General features: G+C 42.3%; 1 protein-coding gene across 1 annotated transcript in view; it reads right to left on the bottom strand.

Annotated features, from left to right (window-relative positions):
* Positions 1–21757, bottom strand: part of BCKDHB (branched chain keto acid dehydrogenase E1 subunit beta) — a 233054-nt gene extending 211297 nt beyond the window's left edge. Inside the window, exons 1-3 of the mRNA XM_066253993.1 lie at positions 21504–21757; positions 7635–7712; positions 5799–5867 (exon numbers count right to left, since the gene is read on the bottom strand). Of these exons, the coding sequence (XP_066110090.1) occupies positions 5799–5867; positions 7635–7712; positions 21504–21705 (349 nt within the window). The 5' untranslated portion in view covers positions 21706–21757. The remainder of the gene's footprint in view (positions 1–5798; positions 5868–7634; positions 7713–21503) is intronic.
* Positions 21758–25799: the final 4042 nt, after the last annotated feature.

Raw genomic sequence — 25799 nt, 5'->3', positions numbered from 1 at the left:
CATGAGCTGGAACGGTCACTAGAGAAAGAGCTGCAGGTCTGAGAACTGCAGGTCAGGCTACAAGCTGAGAACCAGTGACAGTGTGAACTGGAGCGAGCTCTGGAGAAGGAGTCCAACCGATCTCAAAAGTTGCAGTGTGAGATGCAGGCTGAACACCAAACGGCACCTGGAACTGGAACGCCTCTGGAGGATTTACAGGTTCATGAGCTCAAGTTTGCCCTGGAAGTAGAATGCTGGCACCAACAGTTGGTGGAGACACAACTGCAGGTTCAGGAGCTTGAATCTCAGGCAGGGGTCTCAAACTCGCGGTCCGCCCACCAATTTTGTGCAGCCCGCAGACTAATCCACGAAGTTTGATTAGTCTTCGGGCCGCACAAAATTGGTGGGCGGGCCGCATGCAGCCCGTGGGCCACGAGTTTGAGACCCCTGGGCTAGAGCCAGCAGCCATAGGAGCTGAAGCAGGTGCAGAAGATAGAGCTGAATACAAGCAAATGGAGTGGCTTTGAACTGGTGGAAGCAGGCGTTTCCAACTCTACTAAGGAGGAGGTTTGGGCTGAAGCTGCTGTCTGCAGACTCAGAGCCCGGCCAGTAGTCACCCAGAAGGTAAAAACCCAGCATCCAAGAGTCCTTCGGGGCAGCCACACCCCCCTCCACAGGTAATGAAGCACTCTGTGGTCCAGCCCTACACTCAGGCAGAGCTGATGGAGTTGTGGGCACAATTTAGCCAGAAACGTACCAAAACCCTCATAGCCTGGTTGCTACAGTTGTGAGACATAGAGTGGATGGCATCATGGTCTCTGGAACAGAGATGGAGAAACTGGCTGCCATTACTACACACAGCTTCAGTCAGTGTCTTCAGAACTGCCATGACAACCCAGGAAACCATACCCTGTTAAAATGGGTGATGGCTGCCATTCGTACAGTCTGACAGAATGCTAGAGACATGCCAGGAGCAGTGAATAGGTGGCAGTGCTATAGTGAGCAGGTAAAGGTCCTTCGGGAACTAGGTGTGAAGAATGCCGTTTCAATCCAAGGTCCCGTCAGCCAGATAAGGAAGTGTTTACAGCAGGGATGAGGGACCGCATTCTCTGCAATACCCCATCTGCCCTTTTTGGGTCCCTAGTGGCTATCTTGGGCCCCCAGGTGGGGCAGCCCATCAATACAGTTATGCAGATGGTAGCAAATTTGGGAGAGCTGGAGGCTGCTTGGATCATAAAGGAGTGAGGGCTACTGCCTGTGCTGCCTCCCCAACTGATAAGGGAAACAGGCCTATAAAGGTTACCTGAACACAGATGTGGGTAGATTTGACTGCAGCTGGGGCAGATAGGGAGAAATTGGATGGCAAGTCTAATAAAGTTCTTTTGGAGCTTTGGCAGCAGCTTAAACCAGAACAGAGGTTCCAGCGTCTGAGAAGAAAGGCCCCAACAGCTACCAATAAAACGGTTGGTACATGAGTGGCATGGTTACAAGATTATATGATGGAGACAGCCAAGGGAGAGGAGGATCCAAGACCCAGTGTTCCAGTTCAACTGGGGGAAGGCCGAGGGACCCATCTAACAGGGATGGGCAGGGACTGGAGGCCCCACATGGAACTGGCTATCCACTGGTCCCCTTCCAGTGTACAACGGGTGTTGGCCTCAGTGGATACAGGTACAGAATGTTCCCTCCTCTATGGGAACCCATAGCAGTTCGCTGGGACCCCAGTGGCCATTGACAGTTATGAAGGCCAAACTGTTCAAGTGAAGCCAATAACTATTCCATTGGGGATAGAAGACTGCCTCCTAAGCTATATAAAGTATATGTATCTCCTATTCCTGAATATATTTTGGGCATAGATGTCTTACAAGGACTGTGGTTGGAAACGACAACCTGGGAGTTCCGGCTATAGGCCTGAGTCAGGAAAGCAGTATTGTGGGGACATGTAGCACATTCCCCCTTACAATTACCTGTTCCCCTGTGACGTGTGCCTGCAGTTGGGAAGGGAGACAATGGACCTTTAGAGTATTACCCCAGGGCTATTTGCATAGCCCCACCTTGTACCATGGGCTGGTGGCTACTGACCTGGCTAAATGGAAACAGCCAGAGGCAGTTCTTATGTACTATTATATCAATGACATTATGCTAACTAGTGACTCTCTTCCAGAATTGGAGCAAGCAGTCCCTACCCTGCTATCCCACATGAAACCATGTGGCTGGGTGGTCAATGAGGGCAAATCACAAGGACCTGAATTATCTATTAAGTTCTTGGGAGTTGTCTGGTCAGGTAAGACAAGGGTTATCCCTAATGCAATTATAGATAAGATACAAGCACTTCGCATGCCCACTACTGTAAAACAGTTACAGGAATTTCTAGGTCTGTCAGGGTATTTGGAAAGTATTAATACCCCACTTGGCTCAGTTACTGCACCCCTTATCCCTTATATAACCTTAATCGGAAGGGGGTGCCTCAGGGATTGGACTGAGCAGGCACAAGGTGCATTGGCAGCAGCTAAGAGAGCTGTAAAGGCAGCACAGGCCTTGAAATCTGTTTGATTCCACCAGGCCCTGTGAGCTTGATGTCCATGTAACCCCTGAGGGGTCTGGATGGGGCTTGTGGCAATGGACAGAGCACTTAAGGTAACCTATTGGGTTTTGGTCCCAATTGTGGAAAGGCACTGAAGTCAATTACTCATCAGTGGAGAAATAGTTGGCAACTGTATATGCTGCCCTCCTGGCCTCTGAGAGTATTACAACCACAGCTCCAGTTATGGCCAAGACCATATACCCTAGCCTGACCAGGCGGTGGCGCAGTGGATAGAGTGTCGAACTAGGATGTGGAGGACCCAGGTTCAAGACCACACGGTCGCCAGCTTGAGCGCGGGCTCATCTGATTTGAGCAAAGCTCACCAGCTTGGAGCCAAGGTCGCTGGCTCCAGCAAGGGGTTACTCTGTCTGCTGAACGCCCACGGTCAAGGCACATATGAGAAAGCAATCAATGAACAACTAAGATTTTGCAACAAAAAACTAATGATTTATGCTTCTCATCTCTCTCCGTTCATGTCTGTCTGTCCCTATCTATTACTCTCTCTGACTCTCTCTCTGACTGTAAAAATAAAAATTTTTTTTTAAAAAAAGACCATATACCCTATTGCAGAATGGGTGAGATTGGGCAACCAAACTTTGTAGTGATATGGCCCAAACCTCCACCCTGGCCAAGTGGGGTGCATACGTGTAACAACACTGTGCTCTCAGCCCTAGCCATTGAGAGCAGAACTGCAGGAAGTCTTGGGTCCAGTCACCTATGCAACCTTAGAGTCAGGTGTAGCTGGGGCTCAGGAGGCAGAACCTAAAGTCAGTCCCTCCCAGGAGGGGCGGGTGCCCATCCCCGAGGATGCCTGGTATACTGATGGTTCCAGCAAGTGCCAACCTGACAAATAGATGGCCATAGCCCTCCTTCTGGCCACTGAGACTATTTGTATGACACAGGTATTGCTCAAAGCAGCCAATGGGTGAAATTAAGAACCATATGGCTACTTGCCCATAATGAACCTTTACCTCTGGTGATTTGCACTAACAGCTGGGCTGTTAGTAATGCACCATTCACTATGGGGTCAGGCCATGTGGCAGGACTTATGGGAACTAGGACACCAGAAGCAGGTGAAAGTATATCACGTCATGAGCGTGCCCCTCTAGCCCATCCTGGGAATAATGAGGCAGACACCTTGGCAAGGGTGCGATGGTTGGAGACTGTGCCTGCAGGTGATATGGTTGGAGACTGTGCCATCAGTGTCTGCTTCATATGGGGACAGAAAACTATGCAGGCTACAGTTAAGGCATGGAGGTACTTGCAGCTTACAAGCAATGTGCAGTGTGTTCCAAGGAGCACCCCTGGAACAACTAGTGTCACCTGCACAGACCCAGAGAGGTTGTATTCCACTGACATGGTGGCAGACAGACATCACTGGACCCTTACCAAAGTAGGACGGGTACCAGTATGCAGTCACCTGTGTAGATACTGCCACTGGTCTGCTTACTGCTTACCCTGCCTGTAACCTTGACCAGAGGGCAGTCATACGGGCTCTGGACTGCCTGAGTGCTGTGTACGGATGGCCACTGGTCACTGAAAGTGACAACGGTACCCATTTCACTGGTTCTATGGTAAGGCAATGGGCTCAAGAGCTGGAGTAGATTAGAAGTACCATTTTCCCTACCACCCCCAGGCTGCTGGTATCACTGAGCAGTATAATGGACTCCTAAAGCAGGGACTGAGACAGCAGGAGGGCACCAGCTCCCTTACTGGATGGACACACTGCTTGTGGACAGTGCTCCAGTTTTTGAATGAGAGACTTTGATGGGGTTGGGGGGGGGGGGCAGCTCCAGTGGAGGCCCGTCTGCACGGGGCAGCTGCTCCCATCCAGGTGCAGATATGCACCAAGGACGCTTTACTCAAGCTGGGCTTTGGACGGCAGGGCAATGTGCTCCTGCCTGCCCCAACAGCAGAGGGACAGGACCCAGGAAATCAACCTGCGTGAAAGGGAAGACAGAAGCAGAAGAGCAACCTGGGAGTTCCCGGTACGCGAGAAGGAGCACACTATGGTTTCTTGGATTCAGAGAAGAGTGGAACAAGAAGGAAGAATTAGAAAAAATACCTTTATGACCCTCATCCCTTATTCTGCTAGCACACAGGAGCCTTACAGTGTCAAAGATTAGAAGAAAAATGGATTTCAACTCCTCCCCCTAAATTTAACTGCTTTGCCAGATCAGATAAAACTGAGAAAAATAAATAAGTGGTCAAAAGTACCTGAAGGCATCCCTCACAATTCAGGGGTGAAACATTCCTTACAAAGTCAGGAGTAAGAAGAATGGGATGGGCCACAATGCATTCTAATAGTCTAAATCAAGTTAAGTGAAAGCAAGAGGCAGAAACTGATCACATGTATAGCAAAAGACACACATGAGCTAGGATAAAATGTGTAGAAAGGTAATACAACAATTCATTTTATATGTCAACTTGGTTAGGTAATGGTGCCCCAGTTGTTTAATCAAATGCCAGGCTGGATATTGCTGTGAAGGTATTTTTCAGATGTGATTAACATTTAAATCAGTATACCGTAAGTAAAGAGGATTACCCTTCATAATGTGGCTGGATCTCATCCAATTGCTTAAAAGCCTTAGGAGAAAAGATTGAGGTTTCTCAGAGGAGAAGAAATTTAACCTCAAGAGTACAATACATAAACCATGCCTGGGTTTCCAGCCTGCTGGCTTGCCCCACAGATTTCCGACTTGCCAGCCCCAAAATTGTGTGAGTCAATTCCTTAAAATATAAATCTATTACTCACTCTTTCTCTCTCTCTCTCTCTAGATAAACACACACACAAATATATATACATATGTACACAGAACATTTCCTAATACTTCTATTCCTGAAGAACCCTGACTATACAGATAATAAAAGATGAAATCTATTAACAAAGACCAACAGGACAGAATCTTAAACTAGAGGTAATAGAATTGAAACTGGCTAAGGCAGGCAGCCACAAAGATTCCTGGACATATGACTGACATGAGAAATAATACATCTAATGAAGATTATTTTGGAATCTATAATATGTATAATATGAACTAGGTCAAAGGGACACTATAGTTAGAGCACATTTAGAGGAATCTAGGCCAAAGGATTCTATGAGTGGCTATAGAAATGAAAAGGAACCCATTCATACAATAAGGATATGACAATAATTTAACAGGCATATTTTTGTATTCTAAGACCTTTAAAAGTTCTACGGGAATATTGTACAAATATAAAGATATTAACTTACCATATTTGTCTCGCAAGCCAACAGTACATCTGAAGACTCCACCAAAGGCAACATCTTCACCAAATATTACTGAAAAACAATGTATAAAGAACACCTTTTATTTCATAATCCCTAAAAGACAGTAATAATGAGGAATAAGTAATTTAGAAGTTTACATTTTAAATCAGAAAACAGAAATGAACTATAGATCCAAATCAAAGTTCCTCAATTTCTATATTATTCACTGTGGGGAAACTGGTCTCCCCAGAATTGGTAAACAGCCTGCACAAGATGGAGTCAGTGTGGATAGGTCAGCTACATCAGATCCAGCCATGCGTGACTAAGGGAAACAAGCAGAAGCAGTATACCTGCATGCCCACCTTATGTAAGCTTCACTTACGTAACCTCCCTGTAATCATGGTTTGGTGCCACTTTTGTGTGATTTACTATAAAACTCTTGTGAATTGCATCAGGCTGCTGCCATCACCCAATAAAGCATGAATCATCTGCCTACTGTTCCACACACCTTCCTTCAGCTCCTGGCCCCTCGCACCATTGCCTCCCTTGCCTCCAAACTCAGACACAACATTGACATTGTGGACTGGGACTGGATAATTCTTTTGTCGCAGCATGCCGGCATACCGTATTTCTGATCTCCACCCAGTGGATGACAGTTGCCCCCTGACACACAGTTGCAACAGCCAAAAGTGTCTCTAGCCATTGTTATATGTTAGAGAAGGAAGGGGGATTAAAATTGCTCACGTTAGGAAAGCACCGCTGATGTACAAGCTCATCTTGTTTTACCGTTAAGAAATTGAGGCCACAGAAGTAGTAAAGTAACATGCTAAGTCAGAAAGCAAGAGGCAGAACTATGACTCACACTCCAGGCTCCCAAGTCCCTGGTCAGTGGTTTTTTTATACATGATAATATACAATGAGAGTCAGTGACTGGAAAAGCCAAAGGCAAAACATTCCAAGCTGAGAGAACAGTCACAAATAGGAAAGTGGGTTAGATTGTGTAAAAACAGAAAGGAAGAAAGTATGGCAGGACATAGTGAGCAAGAAAAAGAATAATATAAGTACAAATTGAGAGGAGCCTGTAGTAAGGCAAAGAAATGAAAATAAGAGGAATTCACAGTGCTAAATTCTAGTCACATTAATGTGACCTAATGAGCTTTGTAGACTTCAGAAAAATAACTCACCCTTCTCTACTAACCTAGATTAATCATCCTCAGAAAGCATTTGCAACAAAGCAGGCCCAACAGTCTAGCTCTCACTTTGTGCTTAAAAATAACCTGTTTTTCACTTGATTTTAAAAACAGAAATTCTCAAGTGGAAGTCCAAGGTATGAAGTACAGTCCATCATATTTATAGAACATACAACAGGACAATTCTTTTTACATTAATAATTTAACTTGATAAGTTACTTATAAAGTCAGTCCCCCCAAAAATCTTACAAGTTGTATGATAATGTACCCTAAAGGAAAGCACAGAATGGAATCTTGATTTTATAAATAGATAGCTGAATGAAGTGGTATTTTTCATTTTTTCTATATGCTAGAGAAACAGGAGTACAGAGTAGGTATTAATCCAGAAGGTATTAATATAATATCAGGACCACACATACTACGCAAGAAAGTAAATTGGATGATGTTAAATACACGACAACTAATTCATAATGAATGAATTAAAATGTGTTAATATCACAACTGGATTATTGAACCTTAATCATAGTCAGGTCTTTTATAAATTTCAGGTAGATATAATGTTAACCAGTAAGCTTCCAACAAGTATTTCCAGCAAATCTTCAATCATGAAGTAACACAGCTACCACAATCAATCTCAAAGGAAGTTTACCTGCAGTAGGATCTTTGGCCAGTGAGTTATCTAAGGCACTTGTTACTGCCTGGAAAAGATTCATTTTCTGAGTCTGCCCTGTAAAAACAAAAAAATTTTAAGTCATATTTCATACAGTTGATTATAATTTGATTAAAATCAAGGAAGAAAGGAAAGTACAGAACACATTACATAAATTTACTGGATCATTTACAATGATGACTCTATGGAAGATAAAAGCAATAGACTTCAAGAGGATTGTTGATAAGGCAAAATTACACAAAATTAAACAATTAAAAAATAAGTATAAAAAAGGAAGAAGGAACATAATCAAATGACCAACTCTGTGTAGAAAATAAATAAAAGCTATGCCAAGTCAGGAAAGGTTACCAGTCAGAGTGAGTGGTCCGGAAAGATGCCCCACAGTGGTGTTAAGAACATAACATAAGCCCTGGCCGGTTGGCTCAGCGGTAGAGCGTCGGCGTAGCGTGCGGAGGACCCGGGTTCAATTCCCGGCCAGGGCACACAGGAGAAGCACCCATTTGCTTCTCCACCCCTCCGCCGCCGCGCTTTCCTCTCTGTCTCTCTCTTCCCCTCCCGCAGCCAAGGCTCCATTGGAGCAAAGATGGCCCGGGCGCTGGGGATGGCTCTGTGGCCTCTGCCTCAGGCGCTATAGTGGCTCTGGTCGCAACATGGCGACGCCCAGGATGGGCAGAGCGTCGCCCCCTGGTGGGCAGAGCGTCGCCCCTGGTGGGCATGCCGGGTGGATCCCAGTCGGGCGCATGCGGGAGTCTGACTGTCTCTCCCTGTTTCCAGCTTCAGAAAAATGAAAAAAAAAAGAAAAAAAAAGAACATAACATAAGCCGTAAGAAATGTTCATGACCAGTGGCATGTGTTGAATGTGCCAGTGATAGCAAATGGTCATGGGCCACAGAACAATGAGAAAGGCTAACAAGAAACTTTAGTACCCAGAACTGCTGGTGTTTGGAGAATACTAGAATCCAGTGCCTAAACTCATCAGACTTGGTTCTTATTATTATTTTATTTGCTCAAGTCAGAATCTCTGCAAGTCAACCTCCATCTCTCTAAATAGGTTAAATGGACCAAGACATGTAAAGCACTTAGAACTATGCCTGACACAGTGAATGCTGAAAAAATATTAGCTATTTGTTATTAGATTCTGGACTTTGTCCATGTCCTTCATCTTGACCTGGGCATTAATTCTGAAGGGTACAAAGCTGTATTTGATAAAGTTCCAAATATTGAAATTCAGAAATGTTATGACTTTGGAGGTACAATTTAAGCTTTGATGCTGCCCATTGCCCACAATCACCTTAGAACTTTGGGTCAACTCCTCTCTAAAACCACTCCAGAGCAGAGAAAGGCTTCTGCCTGAACCTTCTCTGTTCCACCAGCCTAGTCTTTGTCTTAGTGCCTAATCAATGTACCAGTACTCACTTTAACCCACAGCCATGCTGATATCAGATTCATTTACATCTGCTTCCTGCCCTGGCCACTGCCCAGTCTAAGCTCTGTGCTCCTCCGTAGCGTGGGCTGTTCCAAACTCCAAGGTCTAATTCCCAGGGTGGGATACAACAGCTATTGCTTTCAACCCTCTGGCCATGAGACACTGGTCACTCATTTTATTTTCCTGGAAACCTATCTTCTTCCCAAGACTCCTTGGCAGGCTATGGCATATGACATCTCAAATCTTCCATCATCTACTGACACACTGCCTACTGTTTCTCCATCTGCTGTAGCCTTCAACACTGCTAAATGCCCAGACTTCAGTTCCTGGCCATGCCCAATCAGATCTGCCCTGCTGCCCTCTGTGCCCAGAATAAAGGCCTACTTATACTCCTATTTCTGGTAGAGATAACAGGAATTCATTCAAAATACATTGTATGTCTAAAGAAACAAAATCACACCACATGTCCATGATCAATTTATAAGTTACTTTTCCTCAAGCTAAGGCTATTATCATTTAATAGATACTTTCCTTAAGTCCTTCTCCAGGCTATAAAAACTCTTTAAAGTATTTATTAGTGCCCAGCATCAGAAGGTAATGATTTAAGATAGTGTCTTTCAACCACCAGTCCAAGGACCAGTCTGCCAGAAATTTCATACCAGTCCACAAAAGAGTTAATCACCCTGACATTGTATAAAGATAACAGACCCAATGATCTTAGTCAAGTTCACTTTATGCTCAGGGTGATTTCTGCCTTAGTGGTCCCTGAAATAATTCTATTTACATCAGTCCCCAAGTGTAAAAAAGACAAAACCACTGGTTTAAGGTAAATCTTCTTCCCAACCACCATGACATTTCCACTCTTTCTCCTATTTCATACATTTCCTAGAGTAAGATTTTTATTTGTCGATTAGCTAAGAACGTAGGAAGATTTAAAAAAATGCTTAAACATCTAAGGTGGTATTTATTTCAAGTATCCTGACCATTAGAATTATTACAAAATTTTGCCAAGATATCTTATTATGTTTCTGCTCAGCAAATTTCCAGTCAGAAGACTATAATAATAAAAATCACACAGGGCAGGCCAGTTGGCTCAGTGGTAGAGTGTTGGCCTGGCATGTGGAAGTCCCAGGTTCCATTCCCAGTCAGGGCACACAGGAGAAGCATCCATCTGCTTCTCCACCCCTCCCCATCTCACTTCTCTCTCTCTCTCTCTCTCTCTCTCTCTCTTCTCCTCTTGCAGCCATGGCTCGATTAGAGCAAGTTGGCCCCGGGTGCTGGGGATGGCTCCATGGCCTTCACCTCAGGCACTAGAATGGCTCCAGTTGCAATTGGAGCAAGGGTCCCTGATGGGCAGAGCATCGCCACCTAGTGGGCTTGATGGGTGGATCCTGGTCAGGGCGCATGTGGGAGTCTGTCTCTGTCTCCCCTCCTCTCACTGAAAAAAAAAAAAATCATGCAAAGTAAATCTGAAAAGTACTGCTTTATAACCACAAAGAAATTACTTATCTTGTATGAAAATAATTTACAAGGTTATTCAAAGGTTATATTTCCATGGGAGCACATAAACTTTCACTCCTGAATACTTTTTTTCAAATAAAGTAAAAATTTTAGGGTTTTGGATTAACTGCTATTCTACCAGATGCTTTTACGATTTGTAAATAACAACTTTTTAAATTTTTAAATAATTTTTTTATTTTTCAATTACAGTTGATGTACAACACTACATTAGTTTCAGGTGTACAACTCAGTGATTAGACATTTACATAAATTAAGAAGTGATCACCGCAACATTTCTAGTACCAACCTGGCACCATAGTTATTACAGTATTCCTGACTCTATTCCTGTGCTGTGCTTTACATCCTCACGACTATTCTGTAACCACCAACTTGTACTACTTAATCCCCTCACCTTTTCCAACTATCCTCTTGACCCCACTCCCATCAGACAACCTTCAACATATTCTTAAATGAAAAATTTTAATACAGCAACATCTCACTTTGATTCTTTTTAAAGCTGTAGGATGCTTTGTGGATGGATCGGGAAGAAATCACAAGTTATTCACAGGTAAAATCATTTTAAATATCTAATTTCCTTATAAGTGCTTATAATCCTGTAGCTTATACCAAAGACCATTGGTAAAATGTCTGTGTTCCCTTATGATAAGCACACCTAACTAATTTTGTGTCACCGGTAAGACCTTTAAAAAGAAAAAAGAAGAAAGGTGGTCTACAAACACTGCTAAAAAGTTATTCACAGTATTATAAACAACCAGATCATCACTGCTGCAAAGATACAGTGGCGTGTGGGAGGAATGGAAAAGACACAATAGATCATAAGCTCTAAGACAGCATGTATTTTTACCTGCCTTTGATCAGAGCTACACGCTCAGTGTTTACAATAATGTCTGACAGAACATTTATTAAAATGCAAATGAAGGATCTATAAACACAAATGCCTTTTAACATGCCTGTGTATACTGCATATCCAGGAAAAGGAAGAAAGTAAACAGTAATTGGGCAGAGGGCGGGAGGGCGAGGGGGTAACCAAATAGGGAGGCCCTAAAAACCCTTAAAGTTGAAAAGATTGGGCCTATCCCTACACTCCCCCTCTCAAAACACGTGTAACTTCAGTCATGATATGACAAGTGACGCGTTTCTTCTTGGTCTCAGATGACTGGCCAGTTTGTATGTTTTTGGAGAGGTCAGTAGTTAACTATTGAGCATGCAGTTAATCACGTAACAGAACGCGGTGGTCAGGATCTGGCATGCAGGAATGTCTCCCAAGATGCTTGCTCAACAAGAGTGACGTCCTTATAGATGTTCTTTAACTTTGTCTCCAGGGCACTGGCATCTTGAGTCCTTGGGAAACCACCTGCAAAACAACTCCCTCTGTCCCTTGGAAGGACATAAAGATAACATTATATTGTTAATGAGAGAGGCTATTCATTCCTGCTAAGAATTATTATTACTGGACCCTTTAACTCTTTATACTTGGAAGGACATGAAGCAAAGATTAAATTCCTTATTTATACCATATTTGTAAACTATGAGTACACAGTAGTTAACCCTTAATATACTATTAACCTCTTATAGTTCCATGACTCAGTGGCGACACACAACTTGAACTCCAGCTTGTTCCAGTAACACTTATGCCCACCTTTATTTAATCTCCCTTAGCTCCCTCTTTAATCTCAAATGCTTAAAAGAACTAAAAACTGGCCCTGGCCGGTTGGCTCAGCGGTAGAGCGTCGGCCTGGCGTGCGGGGGACCCAGGTTCGATTCCCAGCCAGGGCACATAGGAGAAGCGCCCATTTGCTTCTCCACACCCCCCCCCCTCCTTCCTCTCTGTCTCTCTTCCCCTCCCGCAGCCAAGGCTCCACTGGAGCAAAGATGGCCCGGGCGCTGGGGATGGCTCCTTGGCCTCTGCCCCAGGCGCTAGAGTGGCTCTGGTCACGGCAAAGCGACGCCCCGGAGGGGCAGAGCATCGCCCCCTGGTGGGCAGAGCATCACCCCTGGTGGGCGTGCCGGGTGGATCCCGGTTGGGCGCATGCGAGAGTCTGTCTGACTGTCTCTCCCCGTTTCCAGCTTCAGAAAAATACAAAAAAAAAACAAAAAAAAAAACTAAAAACTGTTATTCTCCAAAGCATCTATCTTAGTCTGTTTGAAACCGGAAATAACGGTATTCAGAAATATCGGCATTCGTGTTGCCTGTCACCAATTCAGCCCAATAAGCAGAAACAGGGATTGAATCTTTTACGGGCACTTTATTCAGATGCCCGATGATCTGAGGAGAAGCAGGGAGGTGTGTAGTTATGTTCCCAATGCCATCTCAACCCCCTATCCTTAGCCAACCTTTTTTTAAGGGGAAGAAAAGGGTATGTAAAAATTTTGGAATCTCAGGGGAGAGCGAATCAGATCATAGTCAAAGTTAATTGGATCATAGTCAGCAGTCCTTGAGGCACAAAGCTTTGCCTGCAGACCACTGAGGCACAAAAATGGACTACTTTCAGTCCCCTGGGGCACAAAAGTGGAATACTGGTACTTGCAGACCTTAATAAATTATGCAGGCTACCTGACCTATGGTGGCACAGTGGATAAAGCACTGACCTGGAACGCTGAGGTCGCTGGTTTTAAATCCTGGGCTTGCCTGGTCAAGGCTTATATGCAAGTTGATGCTTTCTTCTCTTCTCCCCTTCTCTCTCTATCCTTTCTCTTTAAAAATGAGTAAATAAATTTTTTTAAATGTTTAAAAATAAATAAATCATGTAGGTCACTCAGGCATTCCACACCTGGAACAAAGCCTCTACCTGCATTAACCCACAGATGGTAATCAAAGCTACATTATTACTCAAGCTAAAATTTTAACTCTTCAGTTCCCCGTATCATGCTGAGGTCCTGCTTCCAAGAGTATCCTGGTCAGATCAAATATATTTTTATAAAAATTATCTACAGGTTTGGATGTTCTTACATTGACATATGCAACAGTCAGCAGTTCTCCACTTGGGTGTCTTGGGCTTTTTTTAAATCAACAAGCACAAAACTGAACTCTTTCTTTTTATTTTATTTTAGTCTCTTCCCACCCTCATTTCACCCCCTTTCTCCCCCCTCCCCCTGCTCCCACCCCCTTTCCCTCTGGCTACTGCTACACTATTTTCTGTGTCTACATGTTATATGTATATAATTTGACTAATCCCTTCATCTTCTTTGATTGCATCCCATCTTCCCCCTTCCCTCTGACAGCTGTCCATCTGTTCCCTGTGACCCTGCCTCTGTTTCTATTTTGTTTCTCAGTTTACTGTGTTCATTAGATTCCACATGTAAGTGAGATCATATGGTATTTGTCTTTCTCTGCTTGGCTTATTTTACTTAGCAGAATAATCTCCAAGTCCATATCCTCACTAAAGGTAAGATTTCCTTCTTTTTAACAGCTATGTAGTATTCCATTGTACAATATAAATGTACTACAGCTTTTTTGTCCACTGATGGACACTTAGGCTGTTTTCAGATCTTGACTATTGTAAACAATGCTGCAATGAACATGGGGGTGCATATCTTCTTCTTCTTTTTTTTTTTTTTTTTTTTTTTTTTTTAAGAGAGGAGAGGGAGAGACAGAGAGAGAGAGAAGGTGGGGAGGGGCTGGAAAGCATCAACTCCCATATGTGCCTTGACCAGGCAAGCCCAGGGTTTCGAACCGGCGACCTCAGCATTTCCAGGTCGATGCTTTATCCACTGCGCCACCACAGGTCAGGCAGTATCTTCTTCTTTTGAATTTAGTGACAAAACTGAACTCTTTGTATCAATATCTATGCCCAGAATGCTACTTTTGCATTTTGGCAAACAGCAGTGCCCTCCACCCAGATGCCCGAGCCAGAAACCAAGGGGGCATCTTTGAATATCTTCCTTTTATTTATTACTGGCATCCAATCCAACAAATCCTACTTCTAAATATATTACTTCCAAAACACAGCTTACAATGTGGCACTACTATTCTATTTCCTGAACCCATCCATCATCTCTTTCAGGAAACCACCTCCTAACTGCCTGACTTGGTTAGCTCTGGCTGCTATAACAAAATACTACCATAGATTGGGTGCGTTAAACAAAGTTTAGTTCTCACAGTTACGGATGTTGGGAAAACCAGGTGAGTTTCTGGTGAGGACCTTCTTCATGGTTTGCAGAAGGTTACCTTCTCGCTGTTATCCTCACTTGGTGGAAAAAGAGATAATTTCTCTTTTTTATATAGCCTCTAATCCCATTCATGAGGGCTCCACCCTCATGGCTTTACTGTACCAGGAACTGAGGGCTTCAACAAATGAATGGGGGGGGGGAATATTCAGTTGATAGTACTGCCTCCTCACTTGTATTTTTTCATCCCTCCATATCATTCATCAGAGCTGCAATGAGTCCTAAGAAATAATGCATGTCATATTACTCCTGTATTCAAAATCCTTCAAAGCCTCTGTACCTGAAAAAAGCCCATTTCTCACCACGTGCATAAGACTCTCCTTGATCTTATCAGTGCCCATCTCCAAGTTCAAACAACTATATCCTCTAACATGGATAATTACAATATTCCTCTGACTGACTTCTCTGCCTTTGCTTTCACTAATCCATTCCATAAACTTTCCTAATAACACAAGCACATCTCAAGACACTTTCTTTCCTAAAAATATTCAGTGGTCCCTCACAGCCCACAGAACAAAATCTAAACCTAAGTGTAATTCACCTAGAATATATAGGTATATAGAGTACACTGGAAATACTCAATCTCTTCTCTCCCGTAACCTTTACTCTGGCTTTTGTCACCTCCATTTATTTACCTTACCAAACTTATCTTCTACCTCTTCTCCATTTGCTCCAAACAAACTCACTAGCTCCCATTTCTCATACAAACCCCATACTTTCTAACCTCTCTACTCATGTTCCCTTCCCTACAGACTCTTTACTGCAGGGGTCCCCAAACTTTTTACACAGGGGGCCAGTTCACTGTCCCTCAGACCGTTGGAGTGCCGGACTATAAAAAAAACTATGAGCCCTGGCCGGTTGGCTCAATGGTAGAGCGTCGGCCTGGCGTGCAGAAGTCCCGGGTTTGATTCCCGGCCAGGGCACACAGGAGAAGCGCCCATTTGCTTCTCCACCCCTCCGCCCTCCTTCCTCTCTGTCTCTCTCTTCCCCTCCCACAGCCGAAGCTCCATTGGAGCAAAGATGGCCCCCCGCGCTGGGGATGGCTCCTTGGCCTCTGCCCCAGGCGCTAGAGTGGCTCTGGATGCTGCAGAGCAACGCCCCCTGGTGGGCAGAGCGTCGCCCCTTGGTGGGCGTGCCGGGTCGATCCCGGTCAGGCGCATGTGGGAGTCTGTCTGACTGTCTCTCCCAGTTTCTAGCTTCAGAAAAATATAAAAAAAAAACAAACTATGAACAAATCCCTATGCACACTGCACATATCTTATTTTAAAGTAAAAAAACAAAACGGGAACAAATACAATATTTAAAATAAATAACAAGTAAATTTAAATCAACAAACTGACCAGTATTTCAATGGGAACTATGGGCCTGCTTTTGGCTAATGAGATGGTCAAAGTCCGGTTCCATATTTGTCACTGCTAGCCCTAACAAGTGATATGACGCACTTCCGGGGCCATGACGTGTGTGTCCCCCATCACTGGAAATAGTACTGTACGTGAGCGATGCCGTGCTTTGCATCCACATCCTGTGCTCCTCTCACTGACCACCAATGAAAGAGGTGCCCCTTCTGGAAGTGTGGCGGGGGCCGGATAAATGGCCTCAGGGGGCCGCATGCAGCCCACAGGCCGTAGTTTGGGGACCCCTGCTTTACTGGAAAGAAGACCCTCTCTCCCACAAAAAAAGGACTCCGCAGTCTACCCTAGATCTTTGACAACAGCCTACCTCCCCCTCCTCAGCATATGCCAACCTCAATGGCCTTCTCAGTCACCAGACACAAGCTCACCCCACCTCAGGGCTCTGCCCTTGCCTCTTGTTCTTCCTGGTAAACACTGTCCCACCCTGGTCTTTGCAGAGGTGACTCCTTTGTCATTCCTCACAGATGGCTTAAAGGTCACCTCCTCAGAGTCAATCCTGACCCCCAATCTATTTAAGTAGTTCCTTTCATGTACCAAATAACCAAAATCAGAGAAAATACTTTGCAGCACCTATGAAAGACAGAAAGTTAATATCTTCATTAATACCTGTAGCATACAAAACATTGGTATAAAAGTACAGTTGACCCTTAAACAACATAAATTTGAATGCAGGGATCCATGTAACTGGGCCTATGTATTCTCCGATTTCACATTTTCAAATTCAACCAATCTCATTTTACATTCCCAACCACAGTTTCCAAACCTCAGTTTCCTCAACACAGATTCTAAACTGTGGATTGAAAATGCTGTTAGATAACATGTCCATATGCACAAACACTGCTGATACTAACTTCAAAGTATGTGTGTTTTAACACACCACCAAGCAATTCTGCGACACCAGTTGGATGTCCTACAACTCAACCTAATTCTGACACTGTCTACCTGGAGGTAACATCAGATTCCACAGCTTAAAGGCTCAGCCCTAAAAGAATGCCCTCACCCCCCAATTCAAAGGCCAATCGCAAGTCCAGGTTGTCATCGAGTGTGCTTCTGACTGACCAGCTACAGATCAGAGGTTCCCACAACCCCCTTCTTGGGTTCAATTAATTTGCTAAAACAGCTCACAGAACTCAAGAGAAACGGTTTACTTACTAGATTACTGGTTTATTATAAAAGGATATAACACAGACTCATAGATAGAGAGCAAACTGACAGCTCTCAGGGGCTGGGGGCTGGAAAGGCAGGGGTGGAGAGATAGATCAAAAAAAGAAAAGAAACTCATGGACATAGATAACAGTGTAGTGACTGGCTAGGGGTGGTTGGGGGGTATAGGGGAGATAAATGGTGATGGACACTTGACTTGGAGGGTGAACACACCATACAGTGCACAAATAATGTGTTATATAATCGTGCACCTGAAAACTGTAATTTTTTTAAAGAGTGTCACCCCAATAAGTTCAATAAAATGGAAATGGGGGAAAAAAAGGCTATAACTGAGGAAGAGCCAGATGGAAGCGATACACAGGGAAAGGTACACGGGAGGGCAAGGAGCTTCCATTCTCAAGCGTGTAGCACTCTCCCAAAGCCCCACCTGTTCACCAACCCAGAAGCTCTTGAATTTTATTACATAGGCACAATGGGTTATTATGCAATCTGGCAATCCAATCTATCTCCAGTCCCTCCCCCCCCCCCCCCACAGGTGGGAGTGAAAGCTCCAAGTCCCTAATCACAAAGGTTGGTTCCTCTGGTGACCAGGCCCCATCCTTCAGCGACTTAGGGGCTTTCCAAAAGTCAACATTAACATAACAAGACACCTTTATTACTCTCATCACAGGAAATTTTAAGGGCTTTAGGAGCTCTGTGTCAGGAATGGAACAAAGCTTAAATATGTATTTTTTATGATACATCACAATATCACAGTACATCTGTGGCATTAGCCTGGCATACAATACTCATACTCTTATATAAGGTCTACCGGAAAGTTCTGTCCATTTCTATCACAAGTTTCGACACATAAGCACATGTTTATTTGGTGCATGTGTGCCTCTCTATTTTTATCACTTAATGTATACATACTGACGTAGCAAATTAACTAAAACAAAGTTGATTCACGTTAGTCTTATGTGTGAAGCCATAGTGTACCCATGGCTACTGATAAAGTTCATTTACGCCACTGTAATTTTTACAAATTTCAACAAGGAAGAAATGCTACAGAAGCATGTCTGTTGCATCCACCACATTCCCCGGACTTAGCACCCTCCGACTATCACTTGTTTTTGTCCTTACAAAATTTTTTGAAGGGCAAAAAATTCAAAAATGAAGAAGATATCAAACAAGCACTGGTTCAATTTTTCACATCAAAAGATAAAACATTTTTCAAAAATGGGATATTCAAATTGCCCTCACGCTGGCAAGAAATCATTAATAATGGCAATTATATTATTTAATAAAGTTTATTGACGGTAAGAAAAATTTGTATTTTGTTTTATTCCAAAAAAGTTGGAAAGTTCTGTCTACTGGACAGAACTTTCCAGTAGACCTTATACATACAGATGGGAGAATAAAATGGAAATCTGAGCTATGCATTAATATCCCTTAAAGTACTAATTTCTTCAAGTCAGATATATATCATCCCTGAGACTTTATCACAAAGAAATAATCTCAGATACATAAAAGACAAATGAAATTTTTCTACCTGCATTATTTATAACACAGCAATGCTGTAACAACTAAAGCATAACAGTAATTATTTAACATTCCTTTTACAGTCGTCCCTCATCATATTGCAGTTCACTTTTCGTGGCCTCACTGTATCACGGATTTTAAAATTGTATATATCTGATTTTGTATCACAGATTTTTGCTATATTGCAGAATTTTGCGGTATATAGGTATTTTTAAATATTTTAATTATTTTTGCGGTAAAATAAGCATTTTCTAGCCTAAAAATTTTTTTTAAATATTAATTAAAACATATTAAAAGAATATTACTGTATATTCACTGGTGAGTACCCATATAGAATTTTATATGTTGTTAAAATTACGTAGGTTTAAGAGTGTAGAAAGTGTTTAAGAGCATAGGAAGTGTTTATAAGAGTGTGGGAAAGGTTAATAACAGTGTGGGAAAGGTTTATAAGAGTGTGGGGAGGGTTTATAAAGCCTTAAAATACATATAAATAATAAAATAAATAAGGTCGCTACTTCTTGGATTTCCACCTATCGTGGGGGTTCTGGAACCTAACCCCTGTGACAGGCGAGGGACCAGTGTACTGCTGAGTGTAGTCACAGACTGTTAAGATTACCATACATATTATTTTATTTAGTCCTAATAACAAACTTCTGAAGTAGGTATTATTAACTCCTTACTTATAAAGAAATTGAGGCTTCCAGAAGGTACACGATGAGTCCAAATTTACACATAGCAGGGCCAAAACAGAAAGAGGCTCAGACAACCTGAGTCTAGGATCAAGATTTTAACCATTCAATTATTGTGTTTCTATTTAACAAAACATGTCTTCTAAAGTTTATAAAAACTGTAAGTCAGGCCCTGGCCGGTTGGCTCAGCGGTAGAGCGTCGGCCTGGCGTGCGGGGGGACCCGGGTTCGATTCCCGGCCAGGGCACATAGGAGAAGCGCCCATTTGCTTCTCCACACCCCCCCCCCCTCCTTCCTCTCTGTCTCTCTCTTCCCCTCCTGCAGCCAAGGCTCCATTGGAGCAAAGATGGCCCGGGCGCTGGGGATGGTTCCTTGGCCTCTGCCCCAGGCGCTAGAGTGGCTCTGGTCACGGCAGAGCAATGCCCCGGAGGGGCAGAGCATCACCCCCTGGTGGGCAGAGCGGTGCCCATGGTGGGCGTGCCGGGTGGATCCCGGTCGGGCGCATGCAGGAGTCTGTCTGACTGTCTCTCCCTGTTTCCAGCTTCAGAAAAATACCAAAAAAAAAACTATAAGTCAAATGTTTTAAAGACAGAATTTGAGGTCCATTTTATTGGTGATAAAACATTGCTATTTACCTTTATGGCATCTACTAACTGTTTCACAAAACTGCGACACCTCTTAGTAAATTACTTCTACATGCATTTTAGCACATTGTTCAGAGTAAAGCTTTGGAATGTGAAAGCTGAAGCTACCACTAACTTATCTATGTAACCTTGGACAAACTATCTCAAGATTTCAGTTACCCATAGCCCTGTCCTGATAACTGGGTTAGTTAGAGCATTGTCTTGAGATGCAAAGGTTGTGGGTTCAATCCCCAATCAGGGCACATACAGGAACAGACTGATGTATCTCTCTCTCTCTCTCTCTTTCTCTCTCTCTCTTTCTCCCTTCCTTCCTCTCTCTAAAATAAATATATAGAATTTAAAAAATAATAAAGGTATGTCATCAAATACATTATAAAAAGAAAATAAATTTTTAAAAAGTTAAAAAATATATTTTTTAATTAACCCAACTGAAAAATAGTAGTAAAAACATTACCAGCCTCTTTAAGGTTGTCATGGGCATTAAATGAAATCATGAACGTAAACTTCTATGGTAAGCTCTCAGTGAACGTTCATTCTCAATTACTCACAAGTAAAGACACATTCCAGCTCTAGCACCAAAGAAGATTTTAAACAAGGCCAAGGTAACCATTTTCTTACTGTTTCCGATGTTCTGATGACAGACGCTGGACTTTTGAAGATTACATAAAACTTGCAGAAGAAATCGTAAAAGTCATGCAACTGTCCTACTGTGAGGTGTGCTCCCTGTCCTTCCTACCCTTGGAAGCACTCGAATGGCTTCCTCCTCCCTTCACCTATATCGATTACGCCTCCTTGGCTCAGTGGCAGCCTAGCCCGGCACAAATTCAGTACGAGGGTTAAATAGGAAGCCGAGATTCCTTCCCATCTCTAGGAAAAAAACTATTCTGTGACCTTGGGAAAACCAATTCAACTACTTCCTCCATTTTCCCTAATCTGCCAAAGAGAAACACAAACAAAAAAAAAGAGCATTTCTTTCTTTTAAATACTGCTATACCTATTGTTAGTGGTCTAGCCCCGGGCAAGCGGGGACAACACCATGGCCAGGGTTGGGAAAGCAAGGCTGAAGAACGGAGAAAGGGAGGCGCCCTCTCGGCACCACCCTGCCACCAGGCCCTTCCAGACTTCAATGTATCGTGTACTCTCTCAACCAAGTCGAGGGTACAGAAGCGCTGCCTCTCAAGAATGAACAGTAACAGAGCCAGGAGGAATCCACAGTCAGAACCAGGGTGGACCAAGGCTCCCGAGAGCAGGGCACGGGCTGTGCGGGATGCCCTCGGCGGGCGCGAAAAGGCAACCCTCGCTCACCGTACTCCTGGGACTCCGGGTCGGGCTGGAAAGTGAAGTGAGCCACCTGCCGCCTCTGGGCTGCATCCCGGACAGTGGAGGAGGGCTGGAGGAAGCCCTGCAGCAGCCCAGCACACCGCAGCCGACGCCAGGGTCCCTCGGCTCCGTCCACACCTAGCCTCAGCAGCCTGCCCGCAGTCGCCGCTACAGCAGCCATCCCCATTCGCCGCTGGGGTTTGCGAGCTGCGCCGCCGCCGCACACTGCCGGCAGGGAGGGCGGAGCTCCAAGGCAGCTTCTGCATAGGTTAGGCCAAAGGGTCGGTCCCATACAGAGGACCAATAGCAGTACTGAATTCGGGGGTGGGAAAGGCAAGGAGAAAAGCCAAACAGCGTTTGCCGAAGTGCGCATGCGGAAGAGGGTCTGAACGCGTGGGAGTGCACAGGTGAGCTCCAATGAAATTGTTCCTGGAGGTGGAACCTTCCCAAAGTCAGGTGAGCTGGCCCTGGACCGGATGCTGGTCTGCAGTGTTCCACGCTATCCTTGCATTTTTTTTCTTTCCTGATGTTGTTTACACTGTCAGTTTTGATGGCTTTCTCATTTTAACATTTATACTTTCTTTTTAAACGTAAGCCTTTTTTAATCCTCTATTTTTTACTTCTATATCCTGTAATGAGTGGAAAGATTACTACAGGTTGACATTGGTTATTGGTGTTTAGTTTAAGAAAACTTTGGGAATCCCTGCTCGAAACCTCCCTCAAATGCTTAATAAGTTTGTATAGACTTGTATTAGCTTTTTAAAATTTATTTGACAATGAAAGAAAGAAACTTAGATTTCATCCTGCGAATCCAATGGATAGATTTGCAATGCATTTTTGCCCAGGTCAGGGAAAATGATCCTACAGGTTTATTCTGATGAGCCTGGAAATCTGGAGAAGTTAAGTCATTGATTTACAGTTAAAATAATCAGTTTTGTAAATTTTCTTTTTAAAACTAGAAATGTTTAAAAGGATACTTTCTATGTACATGAATTTACAAATCATAGTAAAATATGACAGAAACAAAAGTGAAAGTGTTTCCATCCGATTAAGAGAGGAGGGTGTGAAAGGAAGCCAAAATTTTGTGTCTACATATGCTGGTTAAGAAGTTTGAACTTCCAACTATATGCATTCAAGAACAACAAAGAGAGTACCAACAGATTTGTCATCCCATCAAATCACTTTTTTTTCCTATAAGGTGACCAACTTCTTTTACAATGAAAAGGAGGATAAAAATAAATTGAAGAAAACAATATCATAAGTAAAAGAAACATTTTATTCATTGCAACAATAATACACGATAATATGATAAATGCATAATAAAAACACTTGTAATATTTTATATTGTAATTATGTTTCCATGCCTATTAATTTTTAATAATAATTGTAAGGAAATTGAATGAATATTTGTCAATGTATCATCTTGTAACAATATATAGGAAATATCTGAACAAGAAATATCCCTCATACTGAATTTTATGGCTAGTGCCGCAGCTAGAGTATCAACATTCAATCTCAATTTCTCACTTGTCCAAAAATCATTAGCAATTGAAAACACTCTTTCAACTCCTGCATTAGTTCCAGGGCAGCACAATGTAAATTGAACAAGAATAAATAAAATTTCACATGGAATATGTTCATTTTTGAAATGGCTGAATATTTCCACCCATCTTTTATCAATTTTTATGTGTTCATTTTTACATTGTATTAATTTTTCAGCATTTAAATATAAATTCAGTCTTCTAATTTCTTCAAAAAGATGATTGTCATCTATTTTGATGTCTGGCAGTTCTTTAGATAAAAACTCAAGACAAGATTCAATATCTGTCCAATATACTTGCAATGATGCCAAAAAACACCATTAAAACTGTTATTTCCCGCGATGTTTGTTTCAGACCATTCTTCGATATATTGAAAACATGTCTGGTAAAAATTCTGCACTTCTTCGATAAACTTTTTCATTATGCCCAGATTTGATTCCTCTGACAATTTTCTTTTTATAATAAAAGAAAGAAATTTTTCTTCAAAACAAGATTTATATTGAAGGATAAAGTCATTCAAAATAAGACTAACTTCTGTAGCTGAAATGTGTTCACCTTCAATCTTTTGAATCGTTTCGTGAAAAATAGATGCTTGATTATCTACAAAATACATTTATATCTCAGATATTTATTATTAAAAAATGACTCCAGGATTTTAGAACATTTGTCTAAACTTTAAAAAATATGAACAGAGAGGCTCAAATAATTGTAGAACACGCTCTGTAGCAGGTTTAGAGCAAGCCATCTGACCTTTGAATATCCTAAAAGGTTTTTGGGTTCAACATTTGCTTCTTCACAACATTGTTTTAAAGTAGCAACACAAATGGTAAAAACGACTGAAAAGCAAATAAATTGTAGTTATTATTACTTCTACATCAATTGGCATGGCACATGACACTGTGTTGATTGGATTTGACAAAATATGTGCATTTCAACCTATTCCTAGTATTTTCTTTTGGAGTAACTCTTGTAATTTTACGTACATGTTATTCACCCTTTTGCGTCTTAGCCCACCAAAATTTGTATTTGTATTATCAGCTGTTACTGCAACAACTTTGGATTTCAAATTGTTTTTATTCATTACTCTGTATAGATGGTTTGACAAAATTTCAGAAGTTTCACCCTCAATGGATTCTAAATTTATATTTTTTACTTGAGCCCTGGCCGGTTGGCTCAGTGGTAGAGCGTCGGCCTGGCGTGCAGGAGTCCCGGGTTCAATTCCCAGCCAGGGCGCACAGGAGAAGCGCCCATCTGCTTCTCCACCCCTCCCCCTCTCCTTCCTCTCTGTCTCTCTCTTCCCCTCCCGCAGCCAAGGCTCCATTGGAGCAAAGTTGGCCCAGGCACTGAGGATGGCTCTGTGGCCTCTGCCTCAGGCACTAGAATGGCTCTGGTTGCAACAGAGCAGCAGCCCAGATGGGCAGAACATTGCCCCCTGGTGGGCATGCCGGGTAGATCCTGGTTGGGCGCATGCAAGAGTCTGTCTGACTGCCTCCCCATTTCCAACTTCAGAAAAATACAAAAAAAAAAATTTTTTTACTTGAATGCCCTTGGTAACATTAAAATATCTTACTATTATTGCATACAATTTAATTTCATTAAGTTTTGATGCATCAGATAAAATCATTACAAATGCTGCAGTTTCCAAATCCTCTGTATTTTGTCACAATAATTTTTAAATACTGATTTCAAAATAGCCTTGCATTTTGTCCTGGCACGTGAAAATTTTGCATTGTGAAACTTTTTCAATAATTTAGTTGTACAATCCATCCTATGAAAACTTTGTGAATTATGGTGTGAAATGCAAATATTCCCTCCATTGCAGCCAACTGTTTTTCATCTTCAGAATAATTTGAAGTTTTAAAAAACTTGTTACTTTATAACTGGAAGCCGATGCATCTAATGATTGCTTATGTTTATTGGTGGTCAAGTGTTTTGTTATTGCTGCTCTGTCCCCAATTGCAATACAAAATTCTCCACTGCAAATATTGCACAAAACAATGGTATCTTTCTTGATATGAGGAATGGAAATTCCTTTTTCAATTTATCTTTGAAATGGCATTTTCTTTTTTTTTTATTTTTCCATCCCTAATGAACTTTAAAATTAAAAATAAAATATAGAGCTACAAGAATGATGCAGTCACATTAGGAACTAAAAACGTTACTTCATGATAGATGAATTTTCTGCAAGCTAAATTAACAAAACTAAATATCAAGCAAAACCACTAATTTGGAGTTATATTTGGGTGTATTTATCATTTTCTAATTTAAAAACGTGTTTTATGCAACTATTTAATCAAAATGTGTTATTAATAGACATGGTTTGAGGTTAGATTTCCACTTTAAAACTTGATTTTCAGAAAAATACTTGTAAATAAAGTTATATATATTTGGAAATTATTAAATATATAATGAATTAATAAAATGTGAATTGTGCTTACCTGTCTATGATGGAATATTCACTGAAAAAGAAATCGTGAGTCTACAATGTCGTATGTGCCATGTCGTGTTTCAGTAAGAAGTACACAAAGCCATTTGCATGCTCCGTATATTGCATGCTCTCTCAAGGTCTCCTGTGCAGAGCGCATGTGTCTCATAATCACGTCTCACCACACTGTACTGGTCCTTGATGAATCGACATGTCAAATACAAATACGTCACATCACACGCAATGGATCAACTCTGCATAGATTGAATACAGACATTTACAGATTAGTCTTCCAGTATCAAAAAGGAGGACAGG

This window comes from Saccopteryx bilineata, chromosome 1 (assembly GCF_036850765.1).
Source record: "Saccopteryx bilineata isolate mSacBil1 chromosome 1, mSacBil1_pri_phased_curated, whole genome shotgun sequence".
Taxonomy (NCBI): Eukaryota; Metazoa; Chordata; class Mammalia; order Chiroptera; family Emballonuridae; genus Saccopteryx; species Saccopteryx bilineata.
This window is presented reverse-complemented; position numbering and strand designations above follow the sequence as displayed.